Here is a 19854-nt window from a genome sequence, read left to right on the forward strand (position 1 = left end):
TTTTCATTCAACAGATACTCATCTGATTATCCACAGCATACCAGACACTGCGTTGGTATATGTGAGAGGTGTGTTTGAAGCTAGCGATTATAAAATGCTGAATGTTATTTTCCCTTTAAATATGATTTACTTACCTACATTACTTAATTTGAATATGATATAATTATCTACCTATGTTATAATGATCAAAGTGTATTTCACTGATGCAAATTTAGAGAGCCACAACAATACTGTTTTAAATAATGATTCTGTCTTCTCCGTTCCAAATCTCTTTTGATGTCCTAGGATGAAAATAATGATTCTGTTTCATCTCATGGGACATCTTCATGTGACTACTGTATTCAAGTGGTAATGATTTCCTAAACTCTAAGCTGGAGATGATTGTGAAGCCCCTTGCAGGCTCATCATGGAAGACTACTGTGGTTTCTGTGTGTGCATGGGGGATTGAGTGGGGGAGAGACTGAGGAAGGCGAGGAGTAGTGACATCATATCATATATTTGCCCTCCCTGCACTTTAATTTTATTTCACTCTCTTCGCACTTAACAATATCTTCACAAACTCCTTTTCTCTCCATATGTCTGGATTTATAGCAAACCATCAATGAGCTCAACTATGAATCTCACTGATACCTTAGCCAAATGAAATAAGCCTGATTCTACTGTTACCCTGTTAGTAAATCTGAAGCTAGAACAATTTTCTGTAGATGCATTTCAAAGAAGAGCCATTCATGGATAAATTCAGTTAGTTACTGATACAAAAGATTCATTTGTCCTGAAAGTTTTTCCATAACTGGAATTTCTAATCAAATTAAATGTAAAAAGAATATAGAATTTTAATTACAATAATTTACATATAATTTCACATATTTTCCAAGTTCCTTCACATATTGTATCTCATTTCATTCTGATAAAAATACTGATTTTGTTCATTATCTCTGACCTCACTTAACAGATGAAGAAAACAGGCCCAGGCAGGTTAAATGATTTACTATAGATTACTTAGTGATCTAATAAAATACTAAGGTTTATAAACAGCCCACTGCTCATTGCAGCCTTCATAATAATGTTACAGAAATTTTAAATGGTAAACTTAAAATCAAAATTTCATAAAATTAAGCACATATTATTATGGATAATTTCAATAGTTATTTTAAAAGTTAAAATTGGCATACAGTATTATATTAGTTTCAGGCGTATAAGAGAGTGATTCGGTATTTTTATACATTACAAAATGATCACTACAATAGGTCTGGTTACCATCTGTCACTATACAAAGTTATTACAATACTGTTGACTATATTCCCTATGCTGTGCATCACTTCCGCATGATGTCTTTATTTTATAACTGGAAGTTTGTGCCTCTTAATTCCCTTCATGTTTTTGCCCATCAACCCGCACCCCCACTTACCCTCTGGCCACCACCAGTTTGTTCCCTATATCTGAGTCTGTTTCTGTTTTGTTTTGTTCATTTGTTTTTTAAATTCCGAATATGAGTGAAATCACATTGTGTTTGTCTTTCTATGACTATTTCAGTTACCATAATACCCTCCAGACCCATCTGTGTTGTCCTTGTCCTGTGTATATCTTGTTTGGGGAAATGTTTACGTCCTCTGCCCATTTTTTAATCAGCTTGTTTCTTGTTGTTGTTGTTGTTGTTGTTGTTATTGAGTTGTATGAGTTATTTATATATTTTAGATATCAATCCCTTCACAGATACATCATTTGCAAGTGTCTTCTCCCATTCAGCAGCATGATTTTTCATTGTTGGTTGTTTCCTTCATTGTACAAAAGTGTTTTAGTTTAATGTAGTTCAAATCATTTCTTTGCTTTTGTCAGCCTTGTATAAGAAGACATATTCAAAAAACTATTTCTTAGGCCAATGTCAAGGAGTATTTTATGTGTTTTCTTCTAGGCATTTCATGATTTCAGGTTTTATATTTAAGTCTGTAATCCATTTTGAGTTATTTTGTACATGATGTAAGAAAGTGGTCCAGTTTCATTCTTTTGTGTGTATCTGTCTAGTTTTCCCAACACCATTTATTGAAGAGACTGTCTTTTCCTCGTTGTATTTTCTGTCCCTTAGTTTAGATTAATTGGCCATAACAGTACAGGTTTATTTCTGGGCTCCCAATTCTATTCCATTGATCTGTGTGTCTGTTTTTGTGCCAGTACCATACTGTTTTGATTACTACAGCTTTCTAGTATATCTTGAAATCTGGGATTGTAGTACTTCCAGCTTTGTTCTTCCTTCTCAAGATCGCTTTGGCTATTCAGAGTCTTTTGTGGTTCCATACAAATTTCAGAATTATTTGTTCTAGTTCCGTGAATTAAGCACATGTTTTTATAGCCAATTTAAATGGTTTTTTAAAAATGTGCTCTAAACATTTTCCTGTTTTCATCATATCTTTGGGCTCAGTTCTGCACTCAGTATACTGTGGGTTTTGAACCTAGCAGAAGGTATATCAAATCATTATTTTGGTAATCAATATATTTATAATCAATATATTGATTGATTGGTAATCAATATATTTGCCTAAAGTCAACCTTTTTTCTCTAATTATTGAATCTTTGGCATCTCTATTCTTTAGTCTATTTCCTGAACTCCCACCTTTTAAAAAATTTTTATTTATTTATTTATTTATTTGTCAGAGAGAGAGAGAGAGCACAAGCAGGGGGAGCAGCAGGCAGAGGGAGAAGCAAGGTCCCTGCTGAGCAAGGAACCTGATGTGGGACTTGATCCCAAAACCTGGGGATCATGACCTGAGCCAAAGGCAGATGCTCAACAGACTGAGCCTCTCAGGTGTCCCCTGAGCTCCCACCTTAGTGAACCTTCCAGAACTTGATCCTAATGACTAGAATACAGATCCCTTGCTGTCCTATCATCACAAGTCTTATCATGGCTCCTGCAATGCAGTGTAGCCTTCAAAAAGTGTTATTTTGAGAACTTCAGAGATAAAAATACTTCATTTTCCGTCAGGTCAGTTAATAATTAAAAAAACCGACTGGAGAATTTTTTCTTAAACTCTTATGAGCAAGAGTAAATGGCCACATAATAAGTTGGAAGCAGGGTTTTTTTTTTCAAAACCTATTTGAAGGGGAAGTTCTAAGTTTATACAAAATTTACTTAAGAACCTATATATTCTTCATTTACACCATTATATGGTGATTATAGTTTTGTTTTGTTGTTGTTTTTGTTTGTTGTCCCTGCAGTGATTATAGTTGTTAACAATGAAGATTATAAAGCACTGAAGTATTCTCATTCATACAAAATTTTATTGTGCTCTCTATATTGTATTCAATCAATATTCAATAGGAGTCAATTTCAATAGCATTAAAAGTATTGTAGTTAAAGGTCTGTTGCTAGAAATTCCTTTAAATAAATAACCTTGCTCCTAGCATTCCCAGTGAACAGTGGCTTTGCAGCATCACTGAGGAGTTAGCAGGCTGAGCTCTAAAGTATATGTGCAGATTCCATTTTTCTGACCCCATATATCCATGGCCATAAAAGTTTCATATTGGCTCCATCTGCACAAGTTATCACATGGTTATAAATATAGAAAGATCAATATGGCCAAGATTATCAAGAAGGAGCTTAGGGGTGGTTCAGTTGATTAAGTCTCTGACTCTTGATCTCAGCTTGGGTCTTCATCTTGGGGTCATGAGTTCAAATCCTGCATTGCGCTCCATGCTGGGCATGGAGCCTACTTAAAAAAAAAAAAAAAAAAAGAGGGGCACCTGAGTTGCTCAGTCCATTGAGCGAGGGTTGGACTCTTGGCTTCGACTGGGGTCATGATCTCAAGGGTCATGGGCTTGAGCTCTGTGTTAGGCTCTGAGCTCAGCCCAGAGTTTGCTTGAGATTCCCTCTACCCCTGCAGCCACTTGTGCTCTCTCAAAAAATAAACTTAAAAAAAAAGGGAGAGGGGTGCCTGGGTGGCTCTGTTGATTAAGCCACTGCCTTCAGCTCAGATCATGATCCCAGAGTCCTGGGATCAAGTCCCGCATCAGGCTCCCAGCTCCACGGAGAGTCTGCTTCTCCCTCTGACCTTCTCCCCTCTCACCTTCTCCCCTCTCATGCTCTCTTTCACTGTCTCTCTCTCAAATAAATAAATAAAATCTTAAAAAAAAAAAAAAAGAAGGGAGGCATGTTTAAAAGAAATTCCACATTTGCTTTTTGCTAGGAGAGGAATAAAACACAATAACTTTAAACCATTCCATCCACCCCTTAAATAATGGCAGTAATTTCAGCTGTATCTTTAGGTTCTGGGTTCCCCCAGAGTTATCAGGCAGTCTTAGTGGCCTCAGTACAGAATTATAAAGAACACAGAATTTGGTGTCAGCCAGTCCTAGGTTCAAGTCCAAATTATGTCACTCTTATGAATAGTAGGCAAATTATATAACATTATAGACTTACTGTGTGAATTTATTCATTCAGCATTCAGTTTATACCTATTAATTACTCTGTTCTGGGACAATTTTCTTGGTCCAGAGGATGTATCAACAAACAGATAAGATTTCTTGACCTTACAGAAGCTATAGTCAGCCAGGATTCTCTTTAGAAAATTAAATGTTAAGATATATGAAGCTGTTAGCAAAGTTTCTATCACATAATAAGCATTTGATAAATACTAATAACATCATTATTAATTCTTCACAACCCATAACATGAACAACTCCCCAGAGAGTATAAAAAAATTATGCAAAATTAGAAGGGAACCTCCTTTTACCACAGGAAGTCTCAGGCCCAGCAGTAGCTAGGGAGTTGGACTCATTATAATCTCCTGAAGCTATTGTCAGTCAAATAGAAAAGCACACAACTATGTAGGCAGAACTTTCTTGGACAGGAAACAAAAGGTACTAACTTTTATAAAAGAAAAAAATTAAAAATATGATACTGCATCAAAATTAATGTGTTCTTTTTATCAAAAGATACCATCAAGAAAATGAATAAACCATCCACAGGCTGGGAGATATCAAAGTATATGTGTGTTGCTGGAGAGAATCTGAACTGCTTTATTTCCTTTTTTAAAAAGATGATCGTCAGTTTGCATGATTTGGGGATCAATGACCCCACTACTAAAAGGATTATATTCACCTGTTTTACTTCATGACTTGACAACATAAGATTTTCTTGTCTAAATCTGCTCTCCACTTTAATGTTTTTTTGCCTGAAGGAGTCTTTGGAGTCATTTAACACCCTCATAGTAAAACAGATAGGAAAAATATTAATATTAAAGAGAGTGTGTGACTTGTTCATAATCATCTAACCAGTCATTTCAGAACTTGAACTAGGTTTCAGGAAGTGCTCCTTCCGCTACTCCAATTCTGCTTCCTGTTGCTTCCTTGAAAGTCAGCGGGAGATAGTATATGGGCTTTACTTAAGATATTTGTTTTCTTCTGTCAGCTGGAACGGTTTTCACAATCGTTTATTTCAAAGTTGAAAGCATTGCAAGATTATGGTTGTGGGTCATTTTTGACTGAAAAAATAGCTTTTTGATGGTTAATACATGCTTTAAAACATGGTTTCGGGATGGTAAATGTAGTTACTGGTACCAGTCAACTGTCATAAAGAGGCCCCTGCAAACCGTCATCTTGATTTCTGAGCTTTTTCTCATTTCATATAATCTCAAGCTATATATTTTTTTTCTATCTTCTAGCACTTGATATTCCATTTATCTTTGGTACTGACGAACTTTTAAATCTCTATGTCAGAGATTTACGTGAAATATTTCACAACTATCCAGTCTGTTAATTATGAAAGTTTTTATTGTTCATCTAGCAAAGCAAACAACGTCCTTTAGTGTCATTGATTTAGTTGGGTTTTTAAAAGATTTTATTTATTTATTTATTTATTTATTTATTTACTAACCCAGTCTAATCCGAGGTTCAGGCTCACAGCCCCGAGATCACGACATGAGCGAAAATCAAGAGTGAGACACTCAAATGACTGAGTCCCCCAGGCACCCTTAATTGAGTTATTTTTTAAAATTTTTTAACATTTTATTTATTTATTTGAGAGAGTGAGAGAGAGTGAGAGAGCACAAGCGGGGGGAACAGCAGAGGGAGAAGACTCCTGGCTGAGCAGGGAGCCCCACTCCGGGCTCAATCCCAGGACTCTGGAATCATGACCTGAGCTCGAGGCAGACACCGAACAACCGCACCACCCAGGCGCCCCTTTAATTGAGTTTGTTTTTTTTTTTTAAGATTTTATTTATTTGACACAGAGAGAGAGAGATCACAAGTAGACAGAGAGGCAGGCAGAGAGAGCGGGGGAAGCAGGCTCCTCACCAAGCAGAGAGCCCGATGCGGGGCTCCATTGCAGGACCTTGAGATCATGACCTGGCCGAAGGCAAAGGCCCAACCCACTGAGCCACCCAGGCGCCCCTTTAATTGAGTTTTTAAAAGGAAAATTTTATAGCTAAAAAATCTCATCTTCTATCAATATAGAATTTACCTTCTATCAACTTGTTTCGCTTTCACAATTGTGTTGGTTTATATTTATGTGATTTTTATTTTTTTTTTTTTTCGGATGCATCTTCTCTCTCCTTATTTCCGCAAGTCTACACACTTATATACGCTTACATGACCAATCAGCGAGCAGGGTACAGGAGGGAGCGAATCAGGCCGTGCACCTAAACAAACAACTTCGCTAGCAACCAATGCTGTTTACTTCCTCTTTGGGCATTCCGCTTAGTCTCACGAGGCAATCCTAACCTGGCAACTAGCCAGGCGCCATCTTTTAATGGCGGAGGCTGCCCTGGCCAGGGGCCTGCCTCCGACATCTCCCCCTTTTTTCTTTTATGGCAGGGATCGTGCCTGTTTTAGGTTGTCGGTGGCGGGGAATATCCTTACCCGTCATCAGACGGCAGATATCAATGATCTGCGTCCTGTCTTAGGTTGGTATATTTCCCCCACCAATCTTACCCGTCATTGACTACCGATTTTAGGTCAACAAAAGCTGGAGCAGCAATAATGACACATGGCGTAGGGGTTTCAGGGCAACTGCCCTCTTTTACTAAGTCAATGTCTATGCTTTTCCTTTTCCATCATACTGAATTTTTAATTTGCAGTAAGAAGCCACTATGTGAGGTAAGAAATGATAATCAAGGGAAAGGAAAACATTCATTCATTTATTCAGAAAATACTTACTGAGTTGTCAGAAGCCAGTCATTATGCTAGGGAAATTGGTTACTTTTTTTTTTTTTTTTTTCCATTTTTTCCTGTCTAGTCTCGGGGGAGATCATGATGAGTAGTCAAATTAAGTGTTTTAGGTGTCGCCGTATGACATGCAGATTTAAAACAACATAAACCCTTGGTGGATTTGAATTGGAATTAAAAAAGAAATAAATTGGATAAGTAATTATCTGGCTTTTGATTATAGTTTTAACTGCCCATGTATCCTTGGCATTACTTGTAGGTAAATTCTATTCAGGGTATTACTACTTTCTTCTCAGAATTAATAGAATTTTTTCACTTATTTATTTTTAGAACTGTCAGTGTAATAAGGTTATTTCTGTAGGAAATTGGGACTTCTGTGGGTTTTTTATTCTGATTATAACCTCTTTAAAGCTGATGAACATATGGCCCCTTAGATTGAAGTGGCGAGGTAATCATAAATTGGGCCCCAAACACTGGCATTCAAAATGGTTTTAAAATGTGATATTCAATAGATACACTTGAATATGCACCAAAGTAACATAAATAAAATCTTGCTTTCTTTCCACCTAAATGTTTTAAGTTCCTCAGTCTTCTTTAGATACCAGTGGTATACTACTCCTCTCCACCAGTGTTCACTCATCCTTGGGGAAATAAAAAAAGAGTGAAAGCCATATTGCCATAATCAACTGTTAAGTAGCATTTGAGCCAAGTTTTTTATTGCTATTTTTTATGCTTTTATAAATTAGTATTTTCACAAGGATAAATCAAACTTAAAAACCCTTTTCTGTTCTCGGGTATTTTTTAATGTAAGATGTTTTATCTCCTTTCTTAGAGCTGGGTCCATAAAAGAATTTGTCTTCTTTTTTTTTCTTCCCAGCAATAAACTAAACCTGGTTTAGTTCAGTGCCCTGATATAAAATCCACATTCTCTGTAGAGTATTGGTCATGGGTCCCATTCTAGGATGTGTTGCTCTTTATGGGACTGTCTGAAGGCAGAAGTTCTGAAATGAAAACAAAAACTCCATCCTACACTAATGCTTCAGTAAGAACATTGTGTTCAGTGGCAATGCTTTTTCATATTTTCTATTAAGGTGTAATTTAATTACAGTAAAATGCTCAAATCTTAACATATCATTCAATCAGTTTTGACAGATATCAAGACACAGAACATTTTTCTCACCCCAGAAAATTTGTTTCCCTTTCCAGTCAACAGCGCCACTCTTTCCCCAATCCAAACCTCCATAAGCAATCCCTGATCCAATTTCTGTGACTACAGGTTAGTTTGGTCTGTTCTGGAATTGTATATAAGTGAACATGTAGTTTCATCATTTGGCTTCTTTCACTCAACCTAATATTTTTGAGATCATCTGTGTTGTAGAGTTCTTCAATACTTTCCTTCTGTTGCAGATAATTCTTTAGAAAAAACAGGCAAGAAATAATTAGATCTTCACTGAGCATCTTAAATGGCACATGGCTATCATTAAAGCCAGGACAGCAAAACTGCAGCAGGAATGAGGGGACAAAATACCCTCTAATATTAATATTCAGTGACAGTACTCCCACAACGGCTCTGCTACTATATGTTTCCTTCCCTTTGTATGTCTGCTTTGACCTCAGAAAGCCAATGTCAGAAATAACTCCAGGTGAGGAAGTACATCTTATGATATCTCCGTGATCAAAGCATGCTGGAAGGGATGTTTTCACTGTTTATCAATATGGTGGTGATGGCTCAGTAGCTTTTATGCACTCTTAAAATTGTATAACATAGACTTTATGAGCTCAGTTTTATTATTACAAACTCCCTTAGATCCATAATTTTTACAAATAGAAGGAGAACAGATACAATGAAACCAACATCTCCAGATTACATTTTTGGGGTTTTTCTGTGTTTTTTGTTGTTTTTTTTTAAGTTCTAATTGAATTTACCTAAAAATTGCCATTTTAAGCAAGGATTCATTGAGATTTGGGAGCCATAGTAAATTTAAGTGAAGATGATATCGTGACTCTAGGGAGTCACAGTAAATTGTGTACCAGCAGATGTGAATTGTTACTATCTGCTGTTGTCTTCTCTCTCCTTTTTTTTTTTTTTTTTTAAGATTTATTCATTTGTTTATTGGACAGAGAGAAAGAGAGAGAACAAGTAAGCAAAGAGGCAGGCAGAGAGAGAGGGGGAAACAGGCTCCCCACCGAGCAGAGAGCCCAATGCAGGGCTCCATCCCAGGACCCTGAGACTATGATCCAAGCCAAAGGCAGAGGCCTAACCCACTGAGCCACCCAGGTGCCCCTGCTGTTGTCTTTTTCAAGAGAACATTATTCTGACTGAAAAGGACTCTGAATTTTTACCTAACTACATAAAGGCGAGCACTAAGCTGGCCCTGGGCTAGTTTCTCCCAATCCATACCATCTCCATCTGTAAGATTCTTAAATAAGAAGCTGTGGAACCACAAAATCGCAGAACATTAACTCACACACCAACAGTACACACAATAAGCACCTTCTTAACTTTATGGGATGTTAGCATGTCATTTTCAGTGTTTATACAACTCTTCAGCCAGAAGAAGAATAACCGTAAAATACCATGGTGCTTCTATCAGTCCTATGGAAAAAGGCATGCAAAAAAAATTAGAATTTTTGCCAGATAACTGAGAAAATAATGTTTCAGATTATTCCCATCCTGTGACTCCCTCTTATCTACTGATTTTCTCATTTCTTTCTGCCTTCCACTAAATACACCTTCCTTCTCCCCTCTCATGCTTATTTTTCTCCTTATGGTTCCTAAACTATTTTATTTACCACATTCATATTTCATTCTAATAATTCCAGAAATGTCGAAATGATACTTTCCTTATATAACCTACCTTAGTGTAGAATTTGGCTTAAGTTAAGCTTACTTCTCATAAGTCTTAGTTCATATAAAAAAGGAGTTACATTTAAATCCTCAAAAGAATCCCATTAGTATAATTTAACCTGTACAGAGGACTTGCTGTGCTATCCTACCAAGCCTCAAGGATCTATGTTCTAAACTGTAAAGATGATTAACTACTTTTGAGCAGTATGCCTGAATTCTCTCAGCAGTTTGTCATCATTTTAGTTGGAGTAATTAATTTTAATTAACTGCCAATAATGTTTGTTGCCATGTGGAAAAATGAGAATATGGCCCTTGTTCCCATTTTAGCATGAGTAATGATATCAGTTTAATGTTAGAAGGGTAAAGAGGTCTTAGGTTGTGAAATAAAGAATTATAAACCTGATTTCCCCGGGAGTACACTCTGCCTGAAGGGTTTTGAGAAGTCCTAGCTTAGCAAAAATTAAAGCCGATAGTAAATCATCTTTCCTCTGGCTTTTAAAAATTAGATTCTTCTCAAGAAACAAGGACAGTCTCAAGTACACAATCTAACCTTACACCTAAAGGAGATGGAAAAAGAACAACAAATAAAGCCTAAATTCAACAGGAGACGAGAAATAATAAAGATTAGAGCAGAAATTAATGACAGAGGGGAAAAAAAACAACAGTAGAACAAATCAACAAAACTAGGAGCTGGCTGGTTCTTTGAAAGAATTAATAAGATCGATAAACCCCCAACTAGACTTATCAAAAAGAAAAAGGAAAGAGAAAGGACCCAAATGAAAACTTGATTTTGCTTCCTAAGCAAAATTTCCAGAAAAATGTTTTTTTAAAGATTTTATTTATTTATTTGACAGACAGATCACAAGTTGTCAGAGAGGCAGGCAGAGAGAGAGGAGGAAGCAGGCTCCCCGCTGAGCAGAGAGCCTGATGCCTGATGCGGGACTTGATCTCAAGACTCTGAGATCATGTCCTGAGCCGAAGGCAGAGGCTTTAACCCACTGAGCCACCCAGGGGCCCCTAATTTCCAGAAAATTAAAGAACCTCTGGTCCCCAGTGTTTTTTGCTGTAATATGTCTGCCTTTTCAGTCCCTTCTGATATTCTCCATAGTCATGCTGATGATTACAGGGGTGAGGATTTTCTTGATTCTTTATGTCTGAATTAGCTTAAGAATAGTACAGTGTGTGCAGAACATAACTTTTAATTTAAATACTTGGCCAAAGAAAAGGTGAATAATATAGTTTTAGGAGAAGTAGCAGTAAAAGTTGAGTCACCAGTATTCTGGAGGACACATACCAGAGGGTCTTTGCCATCAAGGTTTAAGAGTGAGTAATACAACCCTATTAGGTAAGAAAGGTAATACCACTTACGTTTCTGTGGTGGAGAAGCAAGAGTTGGGTACGCATGGCTTTTCACTTGGAAGTCAAGGGTGAGGGGCAGTATGTTAAGCTACTTTGTTTCATTTTTTTCAGTCCTATTTCTCATTCCTCAAATCAACAGATATTTATTTTGCATTCAGCATGAGCTAAACATTCTGCTAGATCTAGGTATACAGCACACAACAAGATCGAGTCTTTGACCTCAAGGGGTATAGACACATAGCAGAGGGCATTGCTAGATATAACAGCATACAAAACAGAGAAGATACATAGGATCTTGAAAACCCTGTGTGGTTCCACCACTTCACAAGCCATTTATTAACTTTGCCCTCCTTCTGGAATGAGAAATAACTATTATAATCAGTTTGGCATTTTGGAAATGAAACTGCTATAAAAGAGCGGAATAATAGAAAACAAGATTAAAGTATATGGTAGGAATGGCTCTTACAGGTTTGTCCAGTATTTGTCCTCACTCTAGGACCGCTACCAGGGTAAAGCTGTTAGGTAAATGCAATTGCCTAGGTTTTGCGAAGACAGGAGAATATCTGTGTGTATTGCCAAGAGGAATTATGCAATTTATATGACTTTGGATAATGCAGGAATTAAAGATAGTAGGAATCCCACGTGGAGTATGGGGTTTCCACTTGCCTCCAGCTTCTATTAAGGATCTTCTGCATTTCAGGGTTCATTTGAAGTATTTCTTTAACAATTTTTAAACCTTGCCACTACCCAAAACTGTTACCCACAAGCGATTATATTTTCATATTCAGAAACTACAAGAAGATTCATTAAATTATATAGAACGAATATCTACCTTCCTGTGATTGACCTATCTGTATATTGGATTTGGGGAAGTCGTTATCAGTGATTTATCATGCCCGATTCTTTCTGATTTTACCTCTTTTTTTTTAAGTTTGTTAATACTCTCAGAGGACTAGGATACCCATCGACATCCCATTCTCCATCCTCAGAAGATGAAGAATTTATTGAATTGGGCATTTCTTTCAAATGCTTTTATATGATCACATTCTTACACTGAACATGGAGATTCTTGAACTGTAGGAAAAAGAAGGGGTTCTTTTTTGATAGTCATTGAATGTTCCTTGACTAGGAACTAATCTTAATTTTATTATTTGCATTTTTATGCTTTTGTCATCACTTTCACCCTAGTTAAATGAGGCACTACACAATGTTTAGCCTGTCACATATTACAATGCAGGTGACCTGTCACTGAGAATCATGATCTTACCTTCTCTTTTTCCCTCTGAACAATTTTTTTGGTCTCAGTTTATAATGACATACCTCTGTAGTTTAACTTCATCACATTCAAACAACAAAAATATTAAAAATCTTACCTTATATATGTGCCACTGATTTTTTTTAAAAAGCATATTAATATAATTATTGCTTGCTAAACAGATCTTATTTTTTACTGTCCTCCCCCAATTTAACAAATGTAATGATATGGAAAATTTCCATACAGTTGCATATTATTTTATTTGCTCCATATCTGTGCTCTGGTCTTTAACATGCTCATGTCCTTACATATTATCTCTATACATTTCCATTTAGAATAAACAGATAGAAGCATGAAAATTAATAACCCATGCATCAGACCTTTTTGCCATGCTTAATGGGAATAAGCAGTTAAGGCTAGAAACCTCAATGTTTAATGCTGTTTTCAAAACTCAGTTATTCCATATATTGTCACTTCAGTGATTAAAGAGAGTAAGTAGAATATGTAGTCAGATTAAAACAGGATAACTAAACCAGTGTTTTAAAAAAAGAAAAAGCTATGGTGTCTGTGCATTGCATGGCAGAACTATTAAAATTTGCCTAAATAATTCTCATGATGTTTTTGATACTGTGGAAATGCTTTCACTATACTTGGGTTTGAATCTTCATAATGACAAAGGTTCTAACAGTTATTTAAAAAAAAACAAAACACTCTCCTGTTTTTAGAAAGTTATAACTCATCTTCCTGGTTATATTTATGATAAGTTTGTGAAACTATACTATACTATTATGAAAAAGGTAAAACTTATGTGTACTTAGATTTTGATAAGTAGCATTGTATGCATTTAAAAAGATTTTTTGGTAACTTGTGGCACTTTGGTAAAGGAATGTGCAATTATAAAGGTTTATGCCATTTTGATTTTTTTTTTTTTTAATCGCCAGGAATTACTCTTACTAGGCTTTAGATTGAAAACCAAACCCAATTTTAAGACTGGCACTTTTTTCCTACTGGTAGTTCCTGTTTCTCTAATTATGTAGAACATTGCATTTAAACCATTCTTTTCAATGAATTTTAACTTTCCTCCTCCCTCCTAACCTCAAAAACCTTTAATTTAAGGAGCATTTTAAAATCATCCAGTGGTAGTTAGATAAGCATTTTCGGTATCGTGGACATTTAATCTGGTGCCTGGCTTTAGTAATCTTCTGATAAAAATAGCTAAACTCCTGAAAAAGAATATTCGAACATTTTAATTATTTTGTATGGGTTATAATCAACTGAGTAAGTTGATGTCCATATAGTCATAATTTATCTTAAAATCTGGGGCTGTCAACATAACTAACTACACAGATTGCTTAAAATACCCTCATGTATTCCAAAGAGAAATGACAAGAAGAAATAGAATTCTGTATGATTATAGCTATTGTATACACTTCTGTTAGGTTTCCAGTATTTTACTGTGATACACCCATGGGTAGCAGAAGCAAACCGAAAACAAATATAAATGCTTTAACATTGGATGTTGGCATACAGTTCAGATTATGCATAAGCTATTGCAATAAAAAAATATTCATTGTGCCTGTATTTGAAGAATTTATCTTAGATTTCCTCTGGCCTTTTATACTTAAGGCTGTGCAATCATTTAAATGTAGAGACAACAGAATATATGAATGAATGAAATGATGGCCCTGTTGGCCATGGGATAAATATTCTGTTGAATTTTTTGAGAGCATTGCCTGTTGTCTATTATGACATAAACTAAATTGTTCACAAGCCACATGTGAGTCTTAAGTACAAATCACAGCATTGAGAAATTATACATCCCTCTTTTTCCTCACAAAATGAATTCAGAATTTATAATTCAGATTTATAATTTTAAGCTGCTGATTATTAAAAAGCACCTAATATGAATTTAAAGATTAAATGAAATAAGACCTATGAAAGAATGCTAATTAATAGCATAATCCTGTATACTATCATACTTCTGATAATGTTAAGTTTCTTATAAAGCCTTAAAATATTTTAGTGAAAAATAAATTACCTAGAAATGAAGGCACTTTATTACCTTGAACTAGCTATTTGTCTGTATAGAATTTGTCTAAAATCCCATAAAATATTCTTTATCCTTTTATAAATTTATCCTACTTATGTGTTTTTCTAAAGCTTCTTATAATACAATAATTCAAACTATTTTAACTTAATAGAAAATTGTGTTATGTGATAGAACCAATGAACAATTCAGAAATAAAACTAGAGAAACAAAAGTGTGTGTGAGAACAGCAAAACTGTTAGTCTAAGTCTACAATCATTTGAGGTTAAAATGTAAAATTTGGAGGCTTTTTCATTGAGCAATTTTTAGACAGCTTTTATTTTTTTAAATCTTATCTTTAATTGGTTCTACCTTGTGTTGAAATGTTGGTCAAATTATAAGGGCAATCGAAAGTATTAAGCCAGCCTGTCATAACTCAATTTTCTTTATTTGGGTGTTTTTTGGGTTTTTTTAATGTAACTCTAAAGCATTAAGAAACAAGTCTTGTTTCTTCTATGTTCAAGTCAGCCCTGCCTGGCAAATTATCAAATTGAAATCAGGAACGTGGATGTGCAGCTCTCTAGAGCTGCTGTACCCTCTTCAGAAAATTAATAGTTGATTTATACAAGGGATTTGATTCAGAGGAAAAGGCATAGGATCCTTTTTTTTTTTTTTTCAAAAGTTAACTTTTTTCTGAAATTCATCCTTACATCTTTCTGATATTTTAAAAAAATAGAATAACTTTTATCCAAGAATGTTTTTTAACAGAAGAATATTTCACAGAAAACAAACTTTGCTTTCTTTTTTGTTTGGGGGAAGTTCACTTAATAAAAAAAAAATTGGTTTATGATTACACTTATCTTTAGTTCTTTCTCTGTGGTGGCCATTTTTCTATCACCGGTTTTAAGTGTTTTACTAAATGTGCTGCTTCATAGATGCAGTTATCATTACACAGTACAGACAGGAGTCAAGTTTATCAGCAGTCTTCTCTTATCAAGGAGAAACTAAAAATAAATTCCATGTCAGTTCTTTGGTTTGTATCTTGGTATCTTTTTAAAATACAATATATTAACCCAAAGGTGTGTTAATGTCATGGCATGAACAATCTTAAATGTAGATCTATTGAGTATTTTGTGATGCTGAGTAACAAACTTTTCTCAAATCTCTGTGATGCTGAATATTTTCCTTAGGAGGTTTTGTTTCATGTTAGATTGTTGTTCTGAAAGATGTTGGTCCTAGTGGGATTTTTTTTTAACTGGGAAAACAAATAAACGCATGTATTACAATTATAGCAATGGTGAATTGTAAACTTACCGTATAATATTGATTCTATTTTCAAAAATGTTTTGCTGTTAAATATATACAACATAAAATTGCTGCCATACTGTAATTGAGTACTTTTTCTTAAATGACCCTGTTATCACTATTCCAGAATTAGAAGTTGGGCAGATACATGATTGATTCATGTGTCTGCATAGATGCGTCAAGGTATATTCTTCTCTTGGTGAGTAAAAATATATTTTCCTTGGCATCAGTGCATTGAGATTTGAATATACCTGTATCTATCTGTTCCTATTACACATTTCCTATACAGTATCTTTTAATATGCCAAAATTGGCCTCCATACAACTTAAAATTGAGGGTTTGTTACATGCTTTCTAACAGAAAGGTTTTCAGTGATATTCATTATGGGTTTGTACTGTAAAAATAGTGAAACTCCCTTTAAAATTTCATATATGCTAAATTTAAATTAATATTTTTTCTTTAGCTCAAATTTCCCTAAATCCAGAGAGAATATCAACCCTTTTCACTGTTGTCAAATCCAGCATAAGGAACAGCCCTATGACACTACAAAAACAGTTGAGGAATAAGGAATAAGTCTCTTATGTTACACTTCAGAATAAAGGCATTGTGTGAACGAAATGAACCGAAGTTCATCGTGAATGCAAGGCTTCTTTACTTGACATTCCTCCACCGAAGGGAAGACAAGTGTCAACACCATTGGCGTCATTTTTCAAACCGATCTTGAGTGGAATACCTTCCACCATCCTGGAGTACTTCTTGACTCTTACCAGGTTTTGGTTTGGGTTTGATTTGGTTCTCATTCATCGAGCCTTTCAGTTTTCCAAAAAAAAAAAAAAAAAAAAAAAAAAAAAAGCATCTGTCAGCACTGAGGTAGAGAGACATAGATTTGAAAATACTTTCTTAAGAGATCATGTAACTCTATAACTCAATTTCAAAAGAGGAGGAGGGTATAGTTTCAACCCACTGCCTCTCACAAGAAACATGTTTTTTGAATCTGTAACTGTTTTAGTGTTAACAGGGTACAAAGTGTTTTTGTCCTGTATTGTACTTAAAGGTTCTCATTGATTGGTGATTGTATTGTACTGTATGAAAACAAATCATAAATTGCCTTGTACTGTTTATAATAGACCATACCACGTACTACTTCAGTTTTTATGTTCCAAGTTTTCCAGTGATGCATGTTAACAGTTAGGTCCTAAAATTCTGTGGTGCTAATTCTTCCATATCCAATGGTGCTTTTGTGGATGCTAACTGCACACATGCTGAACAAAGCTTGAAGTTTAAAACTTTTCTCCCTTCCTCTGTTTATATAAAGTAAAATGAAATAACTTGAATTTGTCTCAAAGTATCACTGACAATCTAATAAACTGGTTTCTATGTGTGATTACTTTGGATTCTTAATTATTCTTCAGAAAGCAGATTAGTTCTCCCGGGCCCTTCAATCAACCAAAAGTTGATTTTACTATGTGCTTATTTCATTATTTCATTTGTGCCCCAAATTTTGGGGTATGTATGGGAATTTAAATCCAGTTGGCCTAGTTCCCTTAAGCAAGTTTATGTTAGATCTACAAAAACTAGACCCATCAGACATGGAAATTAGTATGTTGAAAAAACCAAAAATGTGCTGTTTGAGTGCCTTTATTTTAGTATGTTACTAATAAGGTTTTATTATCTACTTGAACCATGAGATAACATTTGCATGGAAAAAAGTATGCCTTCAGAACGTTTATTATTGCTCAGATGACATTGAAAAGGCCATTTCTGTATGATGACATTTAAAGTAAAAGTTCCACTTCTCGTGTATGAAAACATGGACAAAAAAATAAAATAAAATTGGAACTTTCCAAGACAAACTGATTCCATACGCCAGAATGGCATGGTCTTACTGGATTTTTAATTTTAGCATCAGCTCTAAGAATCACAGAATTAGGACAAGGGAAGCTGCTATCCTCATGAGGGCAGAGGTCTGTTTGTCCCAAGCTAGAGATGAAGTCAATATTAAAGAAGTGTGCAAATTTGCATTCTAATCTTGGTCTCTTGTCCACCCCATGGGTAACCTTAAATTTCAAAGGAAAAGATCAAAATCAATCTATTAAAGCTCCTTAAGCAACAATCATTGATCTCAAATAGAAGACGAGCAAACCTGTCCATCTAATCTCATGGGTCCAATGACTGAAATGACATTCCCATGCTGCTGTGGTTTTTTATTTTATAAAGAGTGTAGGTGCAGCACTTTTGCCTCAAATAGTTATTGAATCATGTCTAACTTCTAATATCAGAAAATAAAGTTCACAGAATAGAGCCAATATGATTATCTTGAACATCCCCAAGACTATCTTGAACAAATGCAGTATTTACTAAATCACAACCTCTCCAAAGATATTTCTACTGTATATTTTTGTAGCTATCTTTACAGCATTCCATTCTATGAAAACTGGCAAACAATAAATGTGCTACAAAATAATTTCAGGTCTTCTTTCATCAAAAAGAGAGAGAAAATAAGGAAGTCTATGAATGTTTTAGAATATCTTTACTTCTACAGTAATATTTTGCCTGTTAATTGAAAGAAAATTAATTCTAATTTTATTAAAGGATAAAAGAAAAAACTGCTTTTGGAAAAATATCTACTTTTCAATCTACATGAAAAAATCTCTAATTTTTATACCTACAGCCACCAGTTTTATGTATTATTGTTCACCGTAATGTTTGTCCCACCTAAAAAAATTATTCTCACAAAATTTATCAGGTTTTTTTTTTGTATGAAATTATCTTAAAAAATCAGCCTTAAATAAAATGAGTATACTTTGTAAGTTTGGTTCATTTATGAAGATAATGTAGTCTCTCCCTCTTTAAGTTAATTATTTAAGCTTTTTAAAAGTTACATAAAATTATGTTTGTCTTTAGTTTTATCAATATTATTTTGGTAAGTTGTATTTTCTGTTTCTAAGATAATAATTTCCCTTGAAGATCTTAAGCTCAAGGTGTCATCTGTAAATCTTTGAATGAAAGTACTTTCAATAAAGATCCAGATATTCTCCATTGAGGGACATCTTTTGAAATAAATTTCATGTACATTAAAACCCTAACCTGATTCATCTTAGGGAACTCACTTTTCTCATCAGGAATTGCTTTGAATTTGAAAATGGCCAACAATAATAATCTTGCCCTTATTAAAAAAAAAAAAAAGTCAGTCTGTAACCTGTATCATTTCAGATTTGTCTTCATGAATTTTTTTAAACCATTGAAGTGGGTGCATTCTGAGACCACATTGAGACTAAAGTCACTTTTCTTATCCTCCAGTTTATTGTTAGGGCAGTGAAAACTCATGCAAAAACAAATGAGTGGTAGTTTATAAGATTGCATAAGCCATATAATGCATGAGCACAGCATTGTACGTATTCTCCCAAATTAGTCTCATATTCTGTGAGTAGTACCTAAAGCTTACACTTTCTGTAGAGCATAATGCTTGCCATCATAAGAGACTTAACAAAAAAACAGCTAATGAAAATACAAAAAACACTTAATGGAAGAACTGGCCCTCAGTTTGGGGTATGTAAAAATGCAGTTTTGCTAGTTCATTCTGAGTAAATACACAAGAGATTTCTTTTAAACAAGATCATAAAGAAAACACCTTGAGCATCAGATACCCAGGGAAGAAAATTAATTTACAACAAAAAAATAGAGTGTTATTCCCATTGAGTAGGACTGAAAGGAAACCATGTATAAGAAGTAGACTTCAAATTTTGCTTTATACAACTCTTTAAACGATTTATTGATAAGCATGTATTACTTTTATCATTTTTAAAATGATTTTTAGAGGAAGGAAATAAAAGCTAAATAAATTAGAAGACCTGTATCAACTGGTTGCATATTCTCTTTCTGGAAGGAAAGTCTACTTATAAAATC

At 34.7% G+C, this 19854-nt stretch overlaps 1 protein-coding gene across 5 annotated transcripts in view; it reads left to right on the forward strand.

Moving 5' to 3' along the window:
* Positions 1-17335, forward strand: part of PURG (purine rich element binding protein G) — a 36973-nt gene extending 19638 nt beyond the window's left edge. For 3 of the 5 annotated variants that reach the window (XM_082715107.1, XM_082715110.1, XM_082715111.1), the window contains one exon: positions 16412-17335. In XM_082715107.1, coding sequence (XP_082571233.1) covers positions 16412-16521 — 110 coding nt within the window. In that variant the 3' untranslated portion in view covers positions 16522-17335. Of the gene's footprint in view, positions 1-14 lie in introns of all 5 variants that reach the window. The other 2 variants (XM_082715108.1, XM_082715105.1) reach the window with 2 other exon arrangements.
* The last annotated feature ends 2519 nt before the right edge of the window (positions 17336-19854 follow it).

This window comes from Mustela nivalis (genome assembly GCF_964662115.1).
Source record: "Mustela nivalis genome assembly, chromosome: 20".
Taxonomy (NCBI): domain Eukaryota; kingdom Metazoa; phylum Chordata; class Mammalia; order Carnivora; family Mustelidae; genus Mustela; species Mustela nivalis.